The 21,533-nt window shown below is 34.6% G+C and overlaps 1 protein-coding gene across 1 annotated transcript in view; it reads left to right on the forward strand.

Annotated features, from left to right (window-relative positions):
• LOC149795209 (uncharacterized) overlaps window positions 1-21,533 on the forward strand; it is a 72,080-nt gene that overhangs the window by 15,927 nt on the left and 34,620 nt on the right. The window contains exons 4-6 of the mRNA XM_089964950.1: window positions 1,220-1,353; window positions 5,979-6,097; window positions 8,754-8,897. Of these exons, the coding sequence (XP_089821076.1) occupies window positions 1,220-1,353; window positions 5,979-6,097; window positions 8,754-8,897 (397 nt within the window). The remainder of the gene's footprint in view (window positions 1-1,219; window positions 1,354-5,978; window positions 6,098-8,753; window positions 8,898-21,533) is intronic.

Raw genomic sequence — 21,533 nt, forward strand, 5'->3', positions numbered from 1 at the left:
TCAGAACTGCATGTCACCAGTCACGTTTCACATGTCTCATAGTGGACTTCTATACGATGTGTCACAGTAGTGTTATGTTCATAAATATACCATACATACAAGTGAGTCCATGTTTGTATCATGGCAGAAATTTATTATAAATATGATACACTAAGTTATTGGATCAAACAGAAAGAGCTTTTTTCTGTTTTCTTTCTGTCTTTCTTTTATTTGTTCATTGAATACAGTTGACACACACATCCCTCCCTAGATACATAAACGACTGGAATAAATTAAATTGTATTTATACTACTATTTTGGAAACAAAAGATAAAACCATTCCAGCCTCTAGAGGATTAACAACTAATAGAATGAAATTGTTTGTAAAGCATAATTTATGATGAAAATGTGTTGTAGTTACTTATATATAGTATATGTAGGTGCTATATAATGAGAATAACAGATTTTATTTTCATACCTATTCATATCTGCTTGTTGGTTAGCATTGTATACAGATCTTCAAATCATAATTTCATATCTCAGACCCAAACTGAATTATTTACTTCATTTCACTGATGTCTGTGTGTTGATATTCTCAAATCAGACTTTTTACAATAATAATTTGTTTCAAATTACATTCACACTGTATTGTCAAATTTTATTTGGAAAACATCAAAGAAGTTAATGTAATAAATACAAACTGCATTCATGCTTTGTTTGGATTTGGGGGCGAGAACTAGTTTTTGGTATGGTTTATGAATATGGCTTGGCATGATGTCTTTGACATATTTCTGTGCCATGCCAGTCTTATTCTTTCTGCCAACTGGTAACAAAATACATTTTGCATATATACATGACCAGGGATAGAAAAGACAAGAAAATGTTAATTTTCAGACAGTTGATATCGTTTAGTTCATGTTTCTTTCTGCCATCATCCTGCATTGATAATCTGTATTTTGATACACTATCAGTCTGTATTGTGATACACTATCATCCTGTATCCATCGTTTGAGTCTGTATCATGATATACTATTATCTTGTATTGATAGTTTGTATTGTGGAACAATATCAATGAAAAAGTAAACAGTTTTTCATTGATTTTAAATCACCTGTACTCCCTGTATATTCAGAGCATAATAATATTCAGCAGTCCTTTCTTTGAATAGTTTTCTATTTGTCATATAACTTTCTTATTTTAAAGTAATAGCTGTTTGTTATAAGATATATTTTTCTGTTACAGATACTTCGTTTACTGTGGATGCATTTAAGTATGGTGTAATTCCAGGCTGCAAGGCTTATTTTCTTTCCCACTTTCACTACGATCATTACATGGGACTCACTAAGAAATTTTCTCAGCCATTGTACTGCAGTCAGGTGAGTGTTAATAGTTAATTGTTGATTAATTGGTTACAAAATGTAAAGTTCTTGTCTCGTACAATGAGAAACACAGTTATACTCTGTATTCTTTGATTGCAGTATTTTCATGGATTATCCAGCGTGATCGACACTCATAAGAACTACTTTATTCTAAGTTCTGCAAGTGCTTTAATTTATTAGGTTCTTCCATTGAGATGGGGGAGGCCTACACAGGATTCTTACACTACCAAGTAATTGGGAAAAAGTCAGAAGAAAGAATGTTTTTTCATGACAGGTAGAAACCAGGAATATTCAGCTGGCACTTGATGACAGAAAAAACACATGTGGGTTGTTATTGAACTGTAAGTTAAATTTACTGAGTTCTTACCAGATTTATCAGAGCTTGAGGTACATTTGCTTGATGGATCATTTGCGTGCTTGTCCCAAATATATTTGCATAGTTCATCTGAGTTCTCAGGTAATAAGACTGATCAGATAGGCTGGTTACCCTGTAGACAGCTCCATATTGGTATCTGTACTTTGTACAGAAGGTATGAAGGCCAGTCTAGCATCACATTGTGCCGATATTTGAGGGGGTTATCTGCAGCATGTGATCTCAACAAATTTAGGAGGAAAATGACGCAATTTATTGTCCCCAGTTCTCTTTTAATATGTAAAGTTAACAAAAGCTTATTGTTATAAATCTTTGCTTATTATGTGGTGTATCATCATTATCATTAAACATTACTATCAGTTGTAACCTTGAACAGCATTCCCACCCTCAGTTTGCCTTTACATCAGATTTTACCTTTGTATCAGATTTTTCTATCAGACCTTACTTAATATCTAGATGTCTGCCAACTGCTGGGACAATTTCAGTACAGAATCTTGCTGTACTTGACAATGTTTCAAATAAATACACAGACCAGTGTCAAACTGCATCAAATGAATATGTTAGGGCACCTACCAGACATAAGTGGATTAAAAGAAAACAACATGCATTTCTTTTTTATATACAATGGTATACAATTTTGTCAATATTTAAATCAAACCTTTTCTCAGAATCTTTCTTCAGACCAGCATATGCAGTTAAATAAAGTTAACATTTTTATACTTTCAATTTAAATGAACAGCATGCACATATATAAGAGTTTTAATAGTTACGCATGTTTTGGGTGATAAATTCTATGACTTAGTCCATGGTCATATGTCATTTTCAGATGTTATTGGGTAGTGTTAATAAAGAACCATTTTTAAAATGTAGGTTTTTCAGAGTCTTTTTATTGTTTATTTACTTAAGCAAGGGTCACACATGAACCTTGAAAAAATAAATTTATCTGTCAAATACATAACCTGATCATCTTACACTATTATTACTGTCTTTGCTACCAATAGATGGCTACCATTTTTTGCTGTTACGACCAGTTTGTACTTTTAAGTAAAGTTGAGTGGGGTATATGGTCAAATTCATCATGTGAACTGTTTACTGAAGTTACTAGTGGACTGCAGTTTTAAAAAAATTGCACTGTAGATTCACTATTTTGATTGCACTTCCAGCTGTGTGTGTGTGCAATGTTCAGATTCGTATCAGAGAGGTATCAAGTGGGGACCAGAAAGGTATAAGTGGAGACCAGAAGGAGATCACTTATGTTCTGTTGCTGGTTCATAAGAAAATAATTCTGTGTTGAAAGTGCATGGCTGTGATAGCTTTGCCGATACTTGTAGACCTTCCATAATCTTTTTAGCAAAATTGGAGAGCTTCAGGTTGCTGTGAAAGAGTTCAGAGACAGAGTTGATATGAAAATAATTAAAACCAATAACCACGAAAGTTTTCCACAGCTTATAATAATAATGTTCAATCCCTTTATGTAAAAAATTCAAAATGAGAACCATGAGAGGATGAAACTTAAGATATGGGATCTTGTCTTTCAAGGCATTCATATTAATATCAAGAAGTAGCCATGGACCATTTTGTGTGAAAGTGCTTCAGGTTGACCTTTACATTAAACTCTGAACTTGTTGAGAAAATACTATACTCTATACTTCCATCAAAGAAAAAGGAATTTTTTTGCATTGTCATTCATATAATCTCCTCATGGGCCAGAACACAGTCATATTAGCAGTTGTTATACTTAGGAGGATTTCAGGCTACAGTGTGGTACTAGATGTCCCCTTGTCTCTATTAACAAGAGGGGATGAAATCTAAACAAGAGGTCACTTCTTCCAGATGAAATAAAGAATACATAACTTGTTTACTTCAAAGAGTTCCTGTTTGTAGAACTGAAAATGAAAGAGGAGGAATTAACCTCTTGACCATTGTCTACCCTTGTACTGTTATTCACCCTTATCTACCATTGTATTGTTACTCACCCTTGTCTACCCTTGTACTATTACTCACCCTTGTCTACCCTCGTACTGTTACTCACCATTTTCTACCCTTGTACTGTTTACTCACCCTTGTTTACCCTGTTACTCATGCTTGTCTACCCTTATACAGTTTACCCTTGTCTACCCTTTGTACTGCCATTCACCTTTGTATACCCTTGTACTGTTACTCTCCATTGCCTACCTTTGTAGTGTTATTTACTCTTGTCTACCCTTGTACTGTCATTCACCCTTGCTACCCTTGTACTGTCATTCACCCTTGTCTACCACTGTACTGTCATTCACTCTTGTCTACCCTTGTACTGTTACTCACCATTGCCTACCTTTGTAATGTTATTCACTCTTGTCTACCCTTGTACTGCCATTCACCCTTGTCTACCATTGTACTGTTACTCACCCTTGTCTACCCTCGTACTGTTACTCACCATTTTCTACTCTTGTTACTCACCCTTTTCTATTCTTGTATTGTTACTCAACTGTGTCTACCCTTGTATTGTTATTAACACTTGTCTACCCTTGTATTGTTACTCACCTGTGTCTACCCTTATATTGTTACTCACCCTTGTCTATCTTGTACTGTCATTCACCCTTGTCTACCCTTAAGGCTTGTACTGTTATTAACCCTTGTCTATCCTTGTACCGTTACTCAACCTTGTCTATCCTTGTACCGTTACTCAACCTTGTCTATCCTTGTACTGTTACTCACTCTTTTGGATCTGGAGCCCTTTTTCTGTTTAGTTTTCCTTTGTGTTTTGTTTTGGAGTTCCTGATTTATATTGCATACCTTTTCACTGAAGTCTTTATACTTTAAATAGATTGAAATACCATATCCCAGCTTTATGGTCTCTTTGCATAATTGTCTGTTTGTTTGTTCTGTAGTAGATTTTGTGCATGCTATTTTTGTACATTTAGATGCTTTTTATTTTATTTGATTTTACCAGAAACCTTGAACAATAATCCTGACTTTGCATAGGGAAAATTAGATGTCTCCAAATTACAAAAGTAATCTTTCTTCACCTGATCCATGTAAAATTGCATTTTAATAATAATAATAATAATAATAATAATAATATTAATAATAATAATATTAATAATGATTATTATTACTGCTGATTGGAAACAATGAATACAGACTGACATTACCCCACTGGCAACCTATTTTGATCCATATTCAGTCACTATAAAAGTATACCACATTGCATGAGATCATTGGCTTTTCAAGGATGCCTTTAGAGTTTCTTAATTGATTTTTTGAGCTGAAAACTGGACTGTCCAGTATAAAACTGGACAAATGATCACCTAAATTTTAGATGGTAGCACTTTTCAGTATAAGTGTCATAAAATAATAGCAGGAAGATGCAGGTTCAAATCCTGCCCAGACCAGGTTGGGTCAGCCACCATGGTGTATCTCTGGGTATAATACCTCAAATGCCTTGATACTAAAAATTGTTTTTACATTAAACACTAGTCAGATATGACATTATGTTTGTCACTTTAACATACCTAGTCATAGAGTTACAGGAACAATCTACCAATACTTTGTGTGTCACTGTAACATACCTAGTCATAGAGTTACAGGACCAATCTACCAATCTTTGTGTGTCACTGTAACATATCTAGTCATAGAGTTACAGGAACAATTACCAATACTTTCTGTATCACTGTGTAATATGCCAAATCACTGAGTACCGAGTCATTGCATATTGAATTACACCAACAATTTACCAATGTAACGTGTATTATTGTATAATATATTTAGTCACTGAGCTTTGCACCAGCAACCATCCAATACTGTCTGTGTCGCTGTGTAACTTACCTAGTCATTAAGCATTGAGTTACACCAGCAAGAAGATAAAACTACACCCACATTGCTACACAATAGTGAATTTATTTGGACAGTACTCGTTTACCAAATGATTAACCTTTCAGATAATATTTTGTTTTGATTGTTGGTCACTTTCAGATAATTTTAGTTATGATTGTAGGTCACTTTCAGATATCTCACCTCTGTCTGCGTGGGTTCGAGTCTAGGATTCGGCTAATGTAGGCATGTGAGAAAGCTTGCCAGTAGCTTCTCGTGGGTCGGTGGTTCTTTCTGGGGTTTTCCCAGGTTCTTCTTCCACCATTAATACTGGCCGCCATGTATAGCCTTTCGTGTGCTGAAAAATGGCGTTAAACCCTACAACAACAACAACACTTTCAGATAATTTTAGCTATTATTGTAGGTCACTTTCAGATAATTTTAGTTATGATTGTAGGTCACAGCAAATTTGGTTCAATCCAGGATCCATGTGGACCCCAAGTTTCTTCACCCATTGCCTTTGAATACAGCATCTGTGATAGAGGGGACAGAAGTGACATTACTAGAAGCGAATCAGTAAGTACTGATATAAAATTGGTTTTACATATATATATATATATATATATATATATATATATATATATATATATATATATATATATATATATATATATATATGCTATTACAGAAAATTTTCATGCTAACAAAGTTTAGCTCTTGAAAGTCAAAATATATATAGATTCAAATTTGTCAGAATGGTCATCTTTACATAATGGTCACAGGGTCTCAGTGGCCATTCAGACTGACCCCCACCCAACTAATTTCCTACATTAAAAGTTGTGCATATAATGGTCATCTGATTTCTGCAGTCAACAGCTAGATGTTTCCTAACCAAATAATGCTTTCTCACTGCTTTAAATGGTCACTGGATCATATCAGTAGTGTCCACTTATTGTATATAAACCAGCCTTTGCTTCTTTAAGAAGGCATTTTGTACATAAAGGCATATCATGTGAAATGATGAGCAAATATTTCTTGTTTCATTTGTACTTGTAGCTCAAACATGTAAATTTGTCAGATTAGATTTTTATTATTAGGAGAGAGGGTTTACAAAATTTGATGATGGATAAAGCAGTCATTCTTTCACAGTAGAAATTGGGGTTGCCTTTTATGGAAGTGTGACAGGGATAGTTTGATATCTATATGCCTGTGAATCATATCTATCTCCAATGATAAAAGGTCATGTTTGAGGAGAGATATATGAATTACATCCCTATTCATGAAGGAAATGGGTCACTTGTATTTAAAAACTTAAAGGCAGGCTAAATTTCAGTTCAGGTGTTACCAATAATAGCCACATAAGGCTTCTTTTCATTCCCTATTCATCACAGGCCTCTCACAAACGCTTGCTGTCTTTTGATCTTGGTTACTTGACTAACCTGTTAATCTAGATATAGTTTGAAATATGAACAGTTATTTACAAGCTGGCCAGGCAGAGTCAGTTCTCTGTTTCAGTCATATGTAAGCTGTCAGTAAAAAAATTAGTATTTTGTATTTGTGCACAAAACAAGCTTAGACCATTGATTCTTTTTTAAGAGTCCTTTTTTATTTAATTTATAGGATGGACTAAAATTAGCAGTTTGCATTAATTTTATGTAGAACATAGGTTTGGGAGAAAACAATCTGTACATGTATTTTATGAATATGCCAAATAGTGTACTAAACTAAATCTGCTGATAACATAATAATAATAATATTGGTATTCAGTCAATGGTTTTTTTCAGAAACTGAGTTTGATATTGCTATTTAGCCAATGGTTTTTGTTCAGGAATTGAGTTTGAAAGGTGAATCATAATTCAGAAATCACCTGTGCATAAAGGCCAATTTTGGCCTTTTTCCATGAAGGGTTGCTATTGACAGGTTTGACTTAATTTTCAACTAAAAATGATATTTTAGGTTTATTATGTATCACTTGATTGATTAAAATAAAAACTATTGTAATATACTGAGTAGTTTATGATACATTGTAACATCCTGAGTAGTTTGTGATACATTGTAACATATTTATGATACATTGTAACATACTTATTCATGATACATTGTAACATACTTAGTCATTTATGATACATTGTAATATACTGTGTAGTTTATGATGCATTGTAATATGCTGAGTAGTTTATGATACGCTGTAAATATATTAAGTACTTTATGATTAGTAGTTTATTATGCATTGTAATATACTGAGTAGTTTATGATACATTTTAACTTACTGAGTAGTTTATGATTCATAATTTATTATACAGTGTAATATACTGTGTAGTTTATGATACATTGTAATATACTGAGTAGTTTATGATTCATTTTAAATTACTGAGTAGTACATTGTAATGTACTGAGTAGTTTATTATGCATTGTAATATACTGAGTAGTTTATGATACATTTTAACTTACTGAGTAGTTTATGATTCATAATTTATTATACAGTGTAATATACTGTGTAGTTTATGATACATTGTAATATACTGAGTAGTTTATGATTCATTTTAAATTACTGAGTAGTACATTGTAATGTACTGAGTAGTTTATTATGCATTGTAATATACTGAGTAGTTGATGATACATTGTAATTTACTGAGTAATTTATGATACATTTTAACTTACTGAGTAGTTTATGATTAGTAGTTTATTATGCATTGTAATATACTGAGTCATTGATGATACATTGTAACATACTGAGTAGTTTATGATACATTGTAACTTACTCAGTAGTTGATGATACATTGAAACTAACAGTTACTCAGTGTATTTTGCTTTGCTTTCTTTTGTTAATTTCTGTTCTCAGGTCAGCATATATTACATTTTTTAACCATTCACAACTTTTCTTTCATATATTCCACAAGGCCTATTATATGTCATGCAGTTCGACTGATATTTAAGTTGTAACACATTTGGTAATTTTTGTTTTTATATTTATTTCCTCACGTACATGTTTGCTTACAGTTTACCTTAATTGAAGTACACTGCCAGTATATTTTTTGACTTAAAACATCAGATTTTACATTCAGTATTCACTCATTATGCCTGTGGGTATGGAATGTGTAATGCATATAATTATAATACCACTTAATGAAATGGGATCCATGATCACAATTTCCTTACAACAGGAACTGTGTTATAATGAAGGGCCCTATGGTGAGGAAGTTCAGTATTCAGTACTTTTCTTAACTTGCAGTTGCCCCGGATCAGTCCTGTTACTGTTTAAACTGAGGTCAGGTCAAGCAATTCTCCACACAGGGGATTTTCGTGCAGATCCGAGCATGGAGTTGTATCCAGTATTACAGAATTATAAAATAAGGACATTGTACTTGGACACCACGTAAGTCACTATCATGCCACACTTTCGTTGATCATCAGAGTTCTGAATATGTCTTCAAATCAGTCTTCGTGTTGATATTTTGGAAAGTATAAAAGTAGCGGAGCATTAATCCCAAGGCTTTAAATTTTTTATGAAGTGAGCTTGACCAGGGCAAGTTAATTATAAAATATCACAACTAAAGTAAAGTAAACATATGGTAGAATGAAATATAGGATATTTAAAGGAATTTGCATTATTTTTATTTTACAAATATAGAACATGCATCTTCTTTTTGTCTTTGCACCTTAAAAACAATGTGTTGACAATTAAAGCAATCAAAAAAGATATATTAAATAGTAGAATACACGCATCCTGGATTATGGATTGCTCACTCAATCTTGTGGACACATGGGCAAGGGATTAAGTGTCCAATACAGGTAGTCGATGTCCACTCAGTCTGGTGAATTTCCCTCAAGTCTACTGGAAATCCACGCAGTCTGGTGGAAATCCATCAGATTTTATTGCAGCCATAGTGCATTTTATGGCACCCCTCTCAGAATTTATTGTTTACTCCACAAATCAACACACTAAGCAAACAAATGAAGACCCTGACTCCATAGACCCAACCAAGACAGGTGTGAATTTCACACTTTTCCTGTGCAAACTATACATTGGTAACATTTCTTGTGGTATTTATCAGGGGCCTAGCTTGTGATACATAAAGATGAACACGCATTATGTAGAAAAAGAAACAAGGTTTTAAATTTCTTAGATGTCTTCCCACCCCTGTCCATGACAGAGCACACATCAGGAAAAGCTAACCAGCCACATTGTACATACCTGTTGATTGATTGCATATACATGTACCTTTTCAGATTTACGTATGTGGAAATCTTCGTACCTTTTTGCATCAAGTGGCAACTGCAGTATTGTTTCTTAATAACACAAAAATCACTAGACCACTTGGGTGGCCTAGTGGTTTGAGAGTCTGTCTTGGATATGGGAGGTTGTAGGTTTGAACCCACAGTTGAGTCATACCAAACACTTAAAAAATGGTACTAACATATACCTCACTAGGCACTCAGCATTAAGAGGTTAGCGTTAGTACTGGTCAGCCTGGTGTGAGAATTATGTGACTGGTGGGACATCATGCTACATGTCTGCGGCATGATGCCCCAGTGCTAGACATCACTATAAACTGCCACACTGCAGACATCATAGTGATATGACTGAAATGCTGTTAAAGCAATGCTAAAAATCCAATACACACACACACACACTAAATATTTCATAAAAGTGTTTTGTATACTGGTTATTAATTTGTCAGTTTCCATTTTATTTCCAAGACCCACACTACAGAAGTTTTTGAAAGCAGTAATAAAATAAAACTCAGAAAGTGATTCAAAATGATTGCTGTACTATTTATGCTGTGTGATTAGGAGCACTGGAACTATGACAAGTATGTCATAATTCTTTCCAAAGATTATTCTACTAAAGTAACATGGCATTTTCAAATAGAAAAAATATAAAAATATATATAAAAAGGTTCTTATACAGCTTTATGCTTTGATATCTCAAAATGCGCATTAACTGTTGAAAGAAACTATCACCAAACCACACAGCTTAATGAAATTAAAAAAATTATTAGTCTGTGAAAAACTAATTTGGATTGAGAAACACGTTTTTGTTAAGTTCTCATATTTTCACATAAAGTGGTTTCTAGCTATATATGAAAAACTAAATATAATTATTTTTTTATTTTCCCATTTATAATATAGTCTTATGGCTTGATTAAATCTAAACTTAATTGTATTTTTTAATTTATAAACCAGAACAAATGTATTTGTTTTAAGATATATCCTCCCCTCTATCTTTATCTCCCAGCCTACCCTACCCTAAAGCAGGACAGTGTCTTCCAGCTACTGTTCAGTGTCCTGCTTCGGTATTTCAAAATAAATTCTGTTTGTAAATGTAAATGGTTGTTGTTGTGACATAACAAAACACTATGAAACTGAAAAGATATTTCTGAAAAACAAAGTCAACTTGTTAGTAGTGTCATTAGCAAGGTGTCAAGATTCGATATGTCTTTCACCACCAGTGTTTCAAAAGATCATTAACTTCTGAATGAAAATATTAGGGCTGTTCCAGTAAAATATATACCCCTAGGGATGAAGGCACTTTCAAATTCAACCAACCCACAACAGAAGTAATTAAAAAAAATTATGATCCACTGTCAGATATGTTTTAATCGAAAAATTCTGTCCCCCTACAGAAGCATATTTTTTTAACATAATTTCTGGCTATGGGTTATTGGGCAGTAGAAGCAGTTGTAATACTGGGTTGATGACCGTAGCAATTTAAATGACAGCTGGCTGGAAGTAATCTACTGAATTCTTATTGATCATATAATCTACTGCATATTTTTATTTGTATTTATTCATTATAATCAATCTTTTATCCATTTGTTTGCCTGTAAGCCATGTATGTCTCTTATACTGTGAAATCACAAATTTTCATGGTGGCTTATTATTTGTATATGTCATTGATCAGTCCCTTAATACATACTAATTTAATTTAGATGTCATTGATCCCTTAATGCCTACTAATTTAATGGATATGTCATTGATCAGTCCCATAATACCTACTAATTTAACATCCATGAATACAATTTGTATAATAGGGATTTCTATTCTAATACAGACATCATGAATTTGTATCCTTACTAAACTGTGTGTTTACTAATGTGATCACTATGTTTTGCTATTTTTCTTTGTTCTCAGGCATGCTGCTTTTGATTAGAATAATAGTTCGATCTTTTATTGCTTTAAATGTATGGTCAGATGCTATGATTCCTTGTTATTTTTTTTCAATAAATATTTTGGTAAACTTATACATGATTTGTCAGGAAAAACCCACTGTTGTCTGTGGAAATGATGTTGCATTATTTCTGCCTACTTTTACACTATATCATTTCTTGTAAGAACATATATTTCAGCAGCCGATGTCTTATTTGTATACTTGTTGCAGGACTAATATAAAGTTTTAAAAAAACAAAAGAAATATAGCAAGTCAAACATTTTATATCATTAATTAGATTTTAGAAAATGGATGAAAGTCAAGGAATCATTTTTCCCCGAGTACTCGTAAAATCAGTGTCATTGCAGTCAATTGTATTGTCAACAGCATCATCATCATCATCATCACTGATGGCCTAACAGTAACATTCTGCACTTTCAATCCAGTTGTCACAGGGTTTATCTCCCACTTCTAGTCTTTCATATGAGACTTATACCTATGGCCTGAGAGGTTTTCTTGGCAGAGTGGTATAAGATGCTTGTCTTGTGATACAGATCTGAGGGGCTTCCATGGCTGAGTGGTACAAGATGCTTGTCATGTGATTATTTGCCTCCAATGTGTAAATGAGAATGTTGCCAGTTACTTGTGGAAGGTCAGTGGTTCTACATTAGTGGTGTTTGGTGTCTCAAAAGGACTTGGATTTTCTTCAGCAGTAAAACTGGCTGCCATATCTAGTCTTCATCTGAAAATGGTGTAAAGGCCATAATGATCTACCGAAACCCGAGATCTCACGTCTAAATGACTTCGGCTGTTGGAGATAAACATCAAATCAACAGAGGCTCCATGTGCCCAAGTGTACTAAGGTGGTTGCTTTTACATCACTTTCACATCTCACAGAGTTAGATTTTGTCACAGATCAACCAATTTGGGTTGGTGGTCTTTCGGGGTTCTTCCTCCACCTAATATATTGTTACCACCCCAACAAAAAAAACCCCAGACCAAACTAAATCAACCAATTAATCCACTGTGGCAACAGCAACAAAGGTACTAGTCCATCATTTTTGCCACAGTTGTATGAGTTTATAAATTTTGACTCTAGTAATTTTTGTAGACCTTTGAATATCGTCAATTATGCCTTTCTGACAGATGCCAAAAAGTCATCATCAGTTGGTACAAATGGATTTTTCATGGCATATGAGATGGAGAAGTCTTAAGCAATCCTGCATCACACGCTGCCAAAAAGTTTACTTTATAGCTCACTGAAAGTTTCTCTAACAATGTCCATTGTTCCAACTAGAACTGTTATAATGTATTCAAGCTATATTCACCAATATCTGGAGATATGCATCTGTAATAAATATTTGTAACAAAGTATGAGAATGCATCAATGTTTTTCATAGATGCATTTGAAATGAGCAACAACCTGAATCAACAAACCAAGAAATAAAATTATTCACATCTCTCAGGCAGAAGTACGGTGTATAATCATAATAAATTTGCCAAATATTTTTCCAACCATACTGATTCAGTGGACATAATCACCAGAATGGACAGTAACAGACCAGAACCTATATAACCAGAAGGTTAAAATTGATTTGATACGTCTTTTAAGTAGTAAATTCACATTGGTTTAGTTAACTGTACATCCTTTGTCTTCCCTTTGATGTAATTTCTTACTGAAGCTGAGAAAATAATATTGCACACATAAAAAGAGGCACACTTCTACTCATATTGTTTTTATTATACTTCTCCATTCCAGCCTGTTCTTATGATCTTGTCCCCCCCCACATACTGTTTGTCTTGTTTATGATATGTATCTGAATTTCTCACTTACTTTTCCTACTACTGTACTAATTGTCTGTGAATATGCATATCAATGTGAAATGCAATGGGAGACTAAATCCAAGATTGAAAACCTCTACATTTCTGGATGTATTCTGCCTGGATTCCATGTTTCGGCACAAAACTCAAGAATTCAGGACTCGCTTTACTAATTCAATTCCCACTGTAAACCTGTGCAAACACCATGATATTAAAATTCAATAACTTAAAATTTTGAGTGCTCATGATCAAATTTGTATCAGTATAGACACATCTATGATGACAGCTTTTGTGAAAAGAAAACCATAACAGCTGCACCATTTTCTGGACCTACGCAAATTTGAAATGTGTGCTTTCAATACTGCACCAAAGAGTCAGGTTCTGATTTCAGTAAAGAGTCTTCCAAACTCGGGTCTGTAAAGGGATGGAAATTATGCTAATAAAACATTGTCCCTCACTTTTTTCAGTTACAGGTAGAACAATCTCTAAAAAGATTCTTTTTACTAAAATCTTACTTTCATTATCAACCAACCAGGGACAGTCAAACCCTTATATACTCTATTTTATTTTCACTGATTTATAATATGGTTCTCATTCTTTCATATCTGTAGTGAGCCCTTCAACGACTCTCAATGGTTGTAAGCCTTTTTCGACCATGCTGACTGGACACACTGTAAGATAATGTTCAAGTAACAGAAATACCATGGGATAACCAAATCAAATAAAATAGTCAAGTTATCTCCCCTGCAGGGATGCTGCCATGATTTCAGGATTTACTCTAAGTTTTGTGTATGTGTGATCACCAATGAGGGAGTGGTGGCGGGAGGAATAGCCATTGTTAATATCTCCCATACACTTAAATATTTGTCACTCTTTCTTACAGTTCCACTCTGTTAAGGCTATACTGACAGGGATGGTCCTGGCTTTTAAAAAGCTGTCGCCAAAAAAATCACCAACCTCAATATTTTGTCACCAATTTTCAAAATGTGTCGCCAGAACAAGTAGTGTACATTTTTCCAAGTGTTAATTTAGTCTATTAATGTAACAGGCAATGAAAATTACAAAAGATGGGTTAGTTAATTCTTTAATTACAACAAGCATTAACAAAATGTTACAAAGTGTTACATGAAGATCCATCGCGATTTTAGGGCTGCCTACTTGTTGAATGCAGTTTCAAAGTCTAATTTTTCACATCTGTACATGCTGATTCTCATGAAATTCTCGAGAGATGAGATGCAGAGTTTATTTCTGATGTCACTTTTTATGAGGTTCATCTTACTGAATCCACGTTCACAGTCCACAGTGCCGACAGGTGACACCAGTAGTCTATCAGCAGCCCCCCCCCATGGCTAGCTTCACAAAGCTTGTAGTGAATTGCTTCCTAAATCCCAAGAATGATCACCGAATGCTGTATAAATTTTCTCGACAAACAAAATAGGATCTCCATTCCCACGAATGAAACTTACATGAGTCAACACCTGGCAGTATTGGAACGTATATATAAGCATAAATTCACACCCAATTTAGAGATTCTTTCACTCTTGTATTTTGAGAAATAAATAATTATTATTAATTATGCAAAACTGGTTGTTGTTTTTTTGTGCTATTTCTTGTTTCGTAGTTTAAGTCTCAGCAGCTGTAACACGGATTGATGGCAGAAGGAAAAGATCAATGAGTAAAATGCTGCACTGGCGACAGACATAATTGTGATTGAGATTTTTTTCCATTTGCTTTGTATTTATACACAGTAGTTGGTATTTCAAAGGTTATCAGTTTTCTATGAAGGTTCAGCAAAACTATTGTACTGGTATATGTAAAGAAAAGAAAAAAAAAACAACAGAAGATTTAGCCATTCAATTAATTGTATCTGTTCTATTCGCGTCTTCAGAAGTCAGTCAGTTGTAGGTATAGTTCGGTAGCATGATTGACTGTATCACAGCATACAGTACTCAGCCCAGATGTCAGCATAAGCAGATTATGATGTAACAATGCACTGTAAAGATGGGGTTGTCAATACGAACAAAGGATTGTTTGTGTAACAGATTGATTCCAATGCATTGCTTAGTGAAGTTTGTGGCTTCCTTTCGTTCTCCCTTTTAATTTATCCAGTCCAAATCTATGATTGTATGTACAAATTAAATAACCAAAAAGTCTGTCACCCAAAAAATCACCAGATGGGATATTTTTGTCGCCAATAAGAAAAAAAAATCTCAATTTGCGACATTGGCGAAGCCCAGGACGATCCCTGACCGAGATCAAAATACTCAAAGAGATGTCATCTCTAGTTGTATAGCGATTATTACTGTGATATCATTGGGCATAGTCACATGGTTGTGGTGGGGTCTTGGTTGGGATGGCAGAAAGACCATAGGCTTACTCCATATTTGACAGCAAATTATAAATTTTCTAACAATTCAGTTGGACTCGGATATTATACTTGATTCATAGTCAATGAACAGCTTCTAAAATTGATGGGGGTTTTTTTGGAGCCATGTTCCTCCTTCAGTTCAAGATTTGAATATACCAAAGGTGCAGTTAGCACATTTGCATCCTAAATTGCTATCATGGCTACTTCTAATGTTATTTAATGTGAGACTTTAATGCCAGAATTCATAGCTTTAGTGATTTTTGGGTTAAAAAATGAATTTCTTCTCAAACAACTCGATTTGGTGCAGATTACATTGTTTTTTAATGATACTGTGAGGATTCTTGATGTGTAAAAATTGCACAAGAAACGAGCAACATCAGATCAGAAACTTAATACCACTGGGAAAATACTGATAGTAATATGCAGAAATAATGATATTATTTAAATGGAATATGTGGTGACAATGCAAGTGCTGGTTATACAACTTTGCAAAATACATCTTGTATAACAACACTGTAATATGGCAATAATTTCTGCCCACATTTTACTTTAGTCCCTTGCTAATTAATAGTTTTAGATTTGATTTTACAACAAAACTAAGCACATTTTACCTTTTGACAATAATACATGATTACAAATATTTAGATTGCAAGAAAATAGAAGCTACAATTTTATTAAAAGTTCTGGCACCAGTAAAACTAAAGGAGATGGTAAAAAGAATCAGGATGCACAGATTAGTAGTGTAGTAAAGAATCCATATATCAGAATGACATCAAGTATTTTGTCATCAATGTCATCATTAGTTAATGACACAGCTTCAAAATGTTGCGTACTAGATAATAATAATCCAATTTGTAATACAAATACCAGATGATGGTTTGGAACTAACTGCCAAAAGGTCTGCAGAAAATATCACCTTGATCAAAATATAAATAGGAAGAACCGAACACAAACAGGACAAATTTTATCCATCTTGCTTTGAGTTTACACAGATCAGTCAGTCTCTTTGTGTTTAATGTCATTTAATTTTTGCATGTAGAGAGCATGTACTTCATTTGGTAATACATCTGCATGATATGAAAGTTTGTTCATTATTCTTTTGTTGCCATGGTGGTTCTACCAACTAGAGATCTACACACATAATTATGTTGTATGGGGATTCTCTTATGTGCCCTATGATCATTAATCTGTTAATTGTTTCTGAATTTAATATGATCCTCCTCCTCTGTGTATGAATATTATTCTGTGCTGAGAACTCCTTTCATTGCCTGCTGTCTGAAACGCATATGCATAACTAGCTTGAACAAGTTACTGTTCTTTATGGTTGTGCAATTTTCAACATCTCACAGGTATGGCCCCATGGGTATTCTCTCTCTGATATCTCTGTTCCAAAAAAAGAAGTTTTCCTGAGGTCTTGCTTGGATTTTAAAACTAGGAGTCCAGAATTCACATTTTGGCAATAATAGGAGTCCCACCAGCAAATGTTGCAGTCCCCTCCCAGAAAACTATGCAAATTATAAGAACTTTTGGTTGCCATTGAGTTTAATTTCTACATTCTTTATAACACTGACATAGCTCTTGTTTGTCCATCAGAGTGAGCCTGAAATTTGTCAATCCAAGGAAGGTCTTATTCAAAGCACCAGGCTAGGCATCACGCACTTCTTACACTTGGCTACTGGCCCAAACTATCAGTTCTAGCAACTTTAGCACTCTCCTGAATCTCTTTAGAATCTTCATCAGTTGGCTGTTGAACCCCAAAATACTTATTCAAGTCTAAGTCTCAGCATGTCATGATTCTGAGGTCACATGCACTGCTTATTCAGCTACACTCAGAAATGAGCACAATAATGAAAGCTCAGGTTGTTTATTTGATTTACTCTTATAAATGACCACATGTACTTCTCTGGGTCTTTCTGCCTCTGAATTCAAGCACTGTAAATGTCAGTAGATTTTCCCACCCAGCTGCCAGTCAAAGCCTTTGATCTGGCTGCCCAGTTATTGCAGCATGTTCTTTTGATGTACTCTTATAATGGTGACATGTACATGAGGGGGGCTTTCAGCCACCAAATTCTCTCATTGTAAATATTAGCACAGCTAATTGATCAACACATTTTCCCACTATGCAGGTGTCTGAAGCAGGACTGGCAAGTCTTTGAATTTTGCTGCCCACCTATTACATGCATACGAAAGACTCTCACCTAAGTGATTTTCTGCATCCCCAATAAAAAATTGACATCCAAATTCGCATGATTAAGCATTTCCGAGACCTCTGAGTTTTCACTAACATGAACTCTGCCAGAGATTCACTTCCTTGAATCAGTGCTTTGCTGCCTCTTATTCCAGATTTTTTCTCTTCCGTAATGCTGTATTAGGGTTTTAAGTCCAACATTCCCATAATCTGCTTGTTCAGACATGGGTATCTTGAAAAAATATAACCAAACACGTACATTGGATTTGCACTCAACATCAATTTTGGGCTCAGAATCACACACTGGTACAGTAAAACCTGTTATGAGAGACCGCCCCTTCTGCCAACCAAAAGCAGTCTCAAGACAGGTGGTCTCTCAAAAGAGGTGTGTGAAAACGGACTGGTTTTCAGGGTCAATAGTTAGCATTGTTGAAAAATAAATAATACCCATACTCACTGTACATGTATCATATCCTTTATTCATAAATCTTGTTAAATATTGTATGCATTCCTCTCAAAATATCTTTATATAATAAAGATATACATCTATCAAACAATGAGAATAAAATTTATATTTCGACATCACATTAATATGTACAAAAAATGAACAGTTAGATATGATGTATATATCTTATTTTTTACACTTATTCACTTGTTTTTTTTTTAAAGAAATCCATTATACTTCTTTGTTGACATGTTTTACTCAGTTATTTGTTCTGAACATGTATCTCAATTATTGCCTTTTCCTGAATCAACTTTCCACTTACTGGTATGTTTTTACTCCTTGCAACACAAAACCACTTCCATACTCGCTCATTCAGATTTCCGTAAACTGTCCGTCGTGCCGTGGCATATTTCCTTTGTGCTTGTGCACCTTTCTGCCATTCGTTTCTAATGGACTTCTTGTCTTTGATTACATTTTGAACTTGCGTTTTACCGACGCTTAAGCTGACTGCTATTTTGCTAGTGGTCTCGCCTTTTTCGTTTCTTTTAATGACATTAATCCTTTCTTCCAGTGTTAAAATTTTTCTTTTTTTCAGCGGAGATTCTGCCATTGTTATTAGTGTTGACGTTATAAAGACTATCGGTTTTGAGCAGGTTTTGGGGAAATGTGGAATAAATATATATTATGTACCAATGAATGAAACCAAAAGACATAATTAACTCATCAAGAAACAATACATTTATTCTGAGACAAAGTTTAAATCAACAGCGTTATAGCTTGATAAACAAATGTTCCGACCATCTGCACCCAGGTAAACAGATGGTGGCTTGGTGAAACACTAACAAAAGAAATAAAAAATAATTTTAAAAAGATCCGGAAATGATTCTCACTTACTAGTATTAAAGACAATGAGCTCATTCACCCTCCAGGCATTATGGAACTGGAAAGACAAACGACGTACTCAAATCTACACGGAAGTCCTTTCAAACGATTTCTCACTGGGACATAAGGACTACCGGCGTTTTGTGAGTTTTCATAAAGATAAAGAAAAAATACAAACCTCTAAATTGACTGCGTATATCCATCATTACTCCCTTTGATGTTACTCTTACTGGCTATTCACATGACTTTGGCACTACAATGGCGGTTATTGACATGTACTTTAGTCTGGTTTACTGCAGTTTACAAATGACACCATACGCTGGAGTTGTAAATTTCACAAAACTGGTACAGTAGCAAGACAAATTCTTTTTAAATACTTTATTTGAGCAATCTTTGCTATTTATGCAGTCTTTGTTACAAAGGATTAAATGATGGTTAGATGTGTTTATCCCGATATATGGTTGTTCAACTATAGTGTTATTTAATGTGCACTTTGTTTGCATACTACATTTATCCCGAGCTCTAGTGTTTACAAAGGATTAAGTTAAGGTCAGTGGTGTCAATCTGTTTTGATTTTTTGGCGATGCGGTCATTCATAGCAGTGTCAAAATGCATATTTTGCCAAGAAATCGTGGTCGCTGGTTGCGTTCAGCAGGTGGTCGTTCATAACAGAGCATTTATATAGTAAAATCGATCCGTGCATTACGATTGTGGTCGGAAATGACAGGTGGTCGCTCATAGCAGAGGTCGCTCATGATAGGTTTTACTGTATTTCCAGTGACATTTTCCCAATGTCCAACAGAACGATATACATATAATTCATTGTCATCATAACTATCACCAGCCAGTATTTGCCAACTGAAAATGTCGTCTGAAGATAAACCCTGTTGTGATTCAGCCATTTTGGTTTCCTGTGTGGCCCTTATTTTAAACACGCATTTGTAAAACTTCCATGATGATAATAAGTTTAAAACTAACATAAAGTGCTTGTTCCAGGGCCAATGAACCAATCAGATTTAGTTTAAGAGCCATTTATGTCGAACCGAAGTATCCAGCTATCTGGAGACTGCTCCGTTGGCCTAGTGGTTAGAGCATCCACCTCGGATTCGGGAGGTCGTGGGTTCGATCCCCAGCCAAGTCATACCAAAGACTTACAAAAATGGTACTAACACCTGCCTCGGTTGGCACTCAGCATTAAGAGGCTAGTGTTAGGACTGGTCGGGCAGGTGTCAGGATAATGTGTCTGGGTGGTACATCATGCTACATGTGTATGACATGATGCCTCAGTGCTAGGCATCACTATAAATTGCCATACTGCAGACATCGTAGCGATGTGACTGAAAAATTGTTAAAGCTACATTAAAAATCCAAATCACAGACACACACCAGCTATTTGGATGTCGCACAAATTATGTTGCAAAATGCACTTTGAAAGTTAAAAGTTTAATAAAAATTGCATACTGTGCAAAGCACGTTTTATATCTGTGACGTTGACGTAAATTGCGGAACGAGTATCACTGCTTTAAAAGTACACGAGTTAGTACAAATTACATGTACTGGCATCATTTTCTGACCCAATGTTTTATTCACTTTAGACCACTAGGAGGGGGTTAGATGCGATTTTAAATATATATTCATTTTATTTTTTTTTTCTAACAACCCCACCAGTGATTTCTCATTTTGTTAACACAATCCACAACTGAAGTGATTTTCCTAACCAACCTTCCACTGTCAGAATCAAAAGTTTGAAACACAACCTCCTACAGAAATTTTTTTGAAGTGCCATCCCTGTGGGGGGGGTATTTGTTTTACTGGAACAGCCCTTATCAGTTGCTTGTTGAAAAACAAATTTTGGAGAAATGCAGTCAGGTTCAAGTGGATTTATAAAACAAGCCTTTAAACCTTTATATTCTCATTTGATGCAGTGCAAACAATGCACGTTTATTGCAGTAGCACAAAGCTATGACATGTTTATGAAAGCTGTTACACTACAGGCTTGTTAATGTTTTAAAAAGGCATCTTGTAATAAATGTGTTTATTATATGCTACACTGAGAGTGATTATGCATATTAACTTTCATTTGAGATCAACTGTAGTTTTTATCGCTAACTTGGAAATAAACAGTAGAGAGTAAGCATTTTTAAATGTGCTTCAATT

Source organism: Sinohyriopsis cumingii, chromosome 7, assembly GCF_028554795.1.
Source record: "Sinohyriopsis cumingii isolate HCF-2022 chromosome 7, ASM2855479v2, whole genome shotgun sequence".
Lineage (NCBI taxonomy): Eukaryota > Metazoa > Mollusca > Bivalvia > Unionida > Unionidae > Sinohyriopsis > Sinohyriopsis cumingii.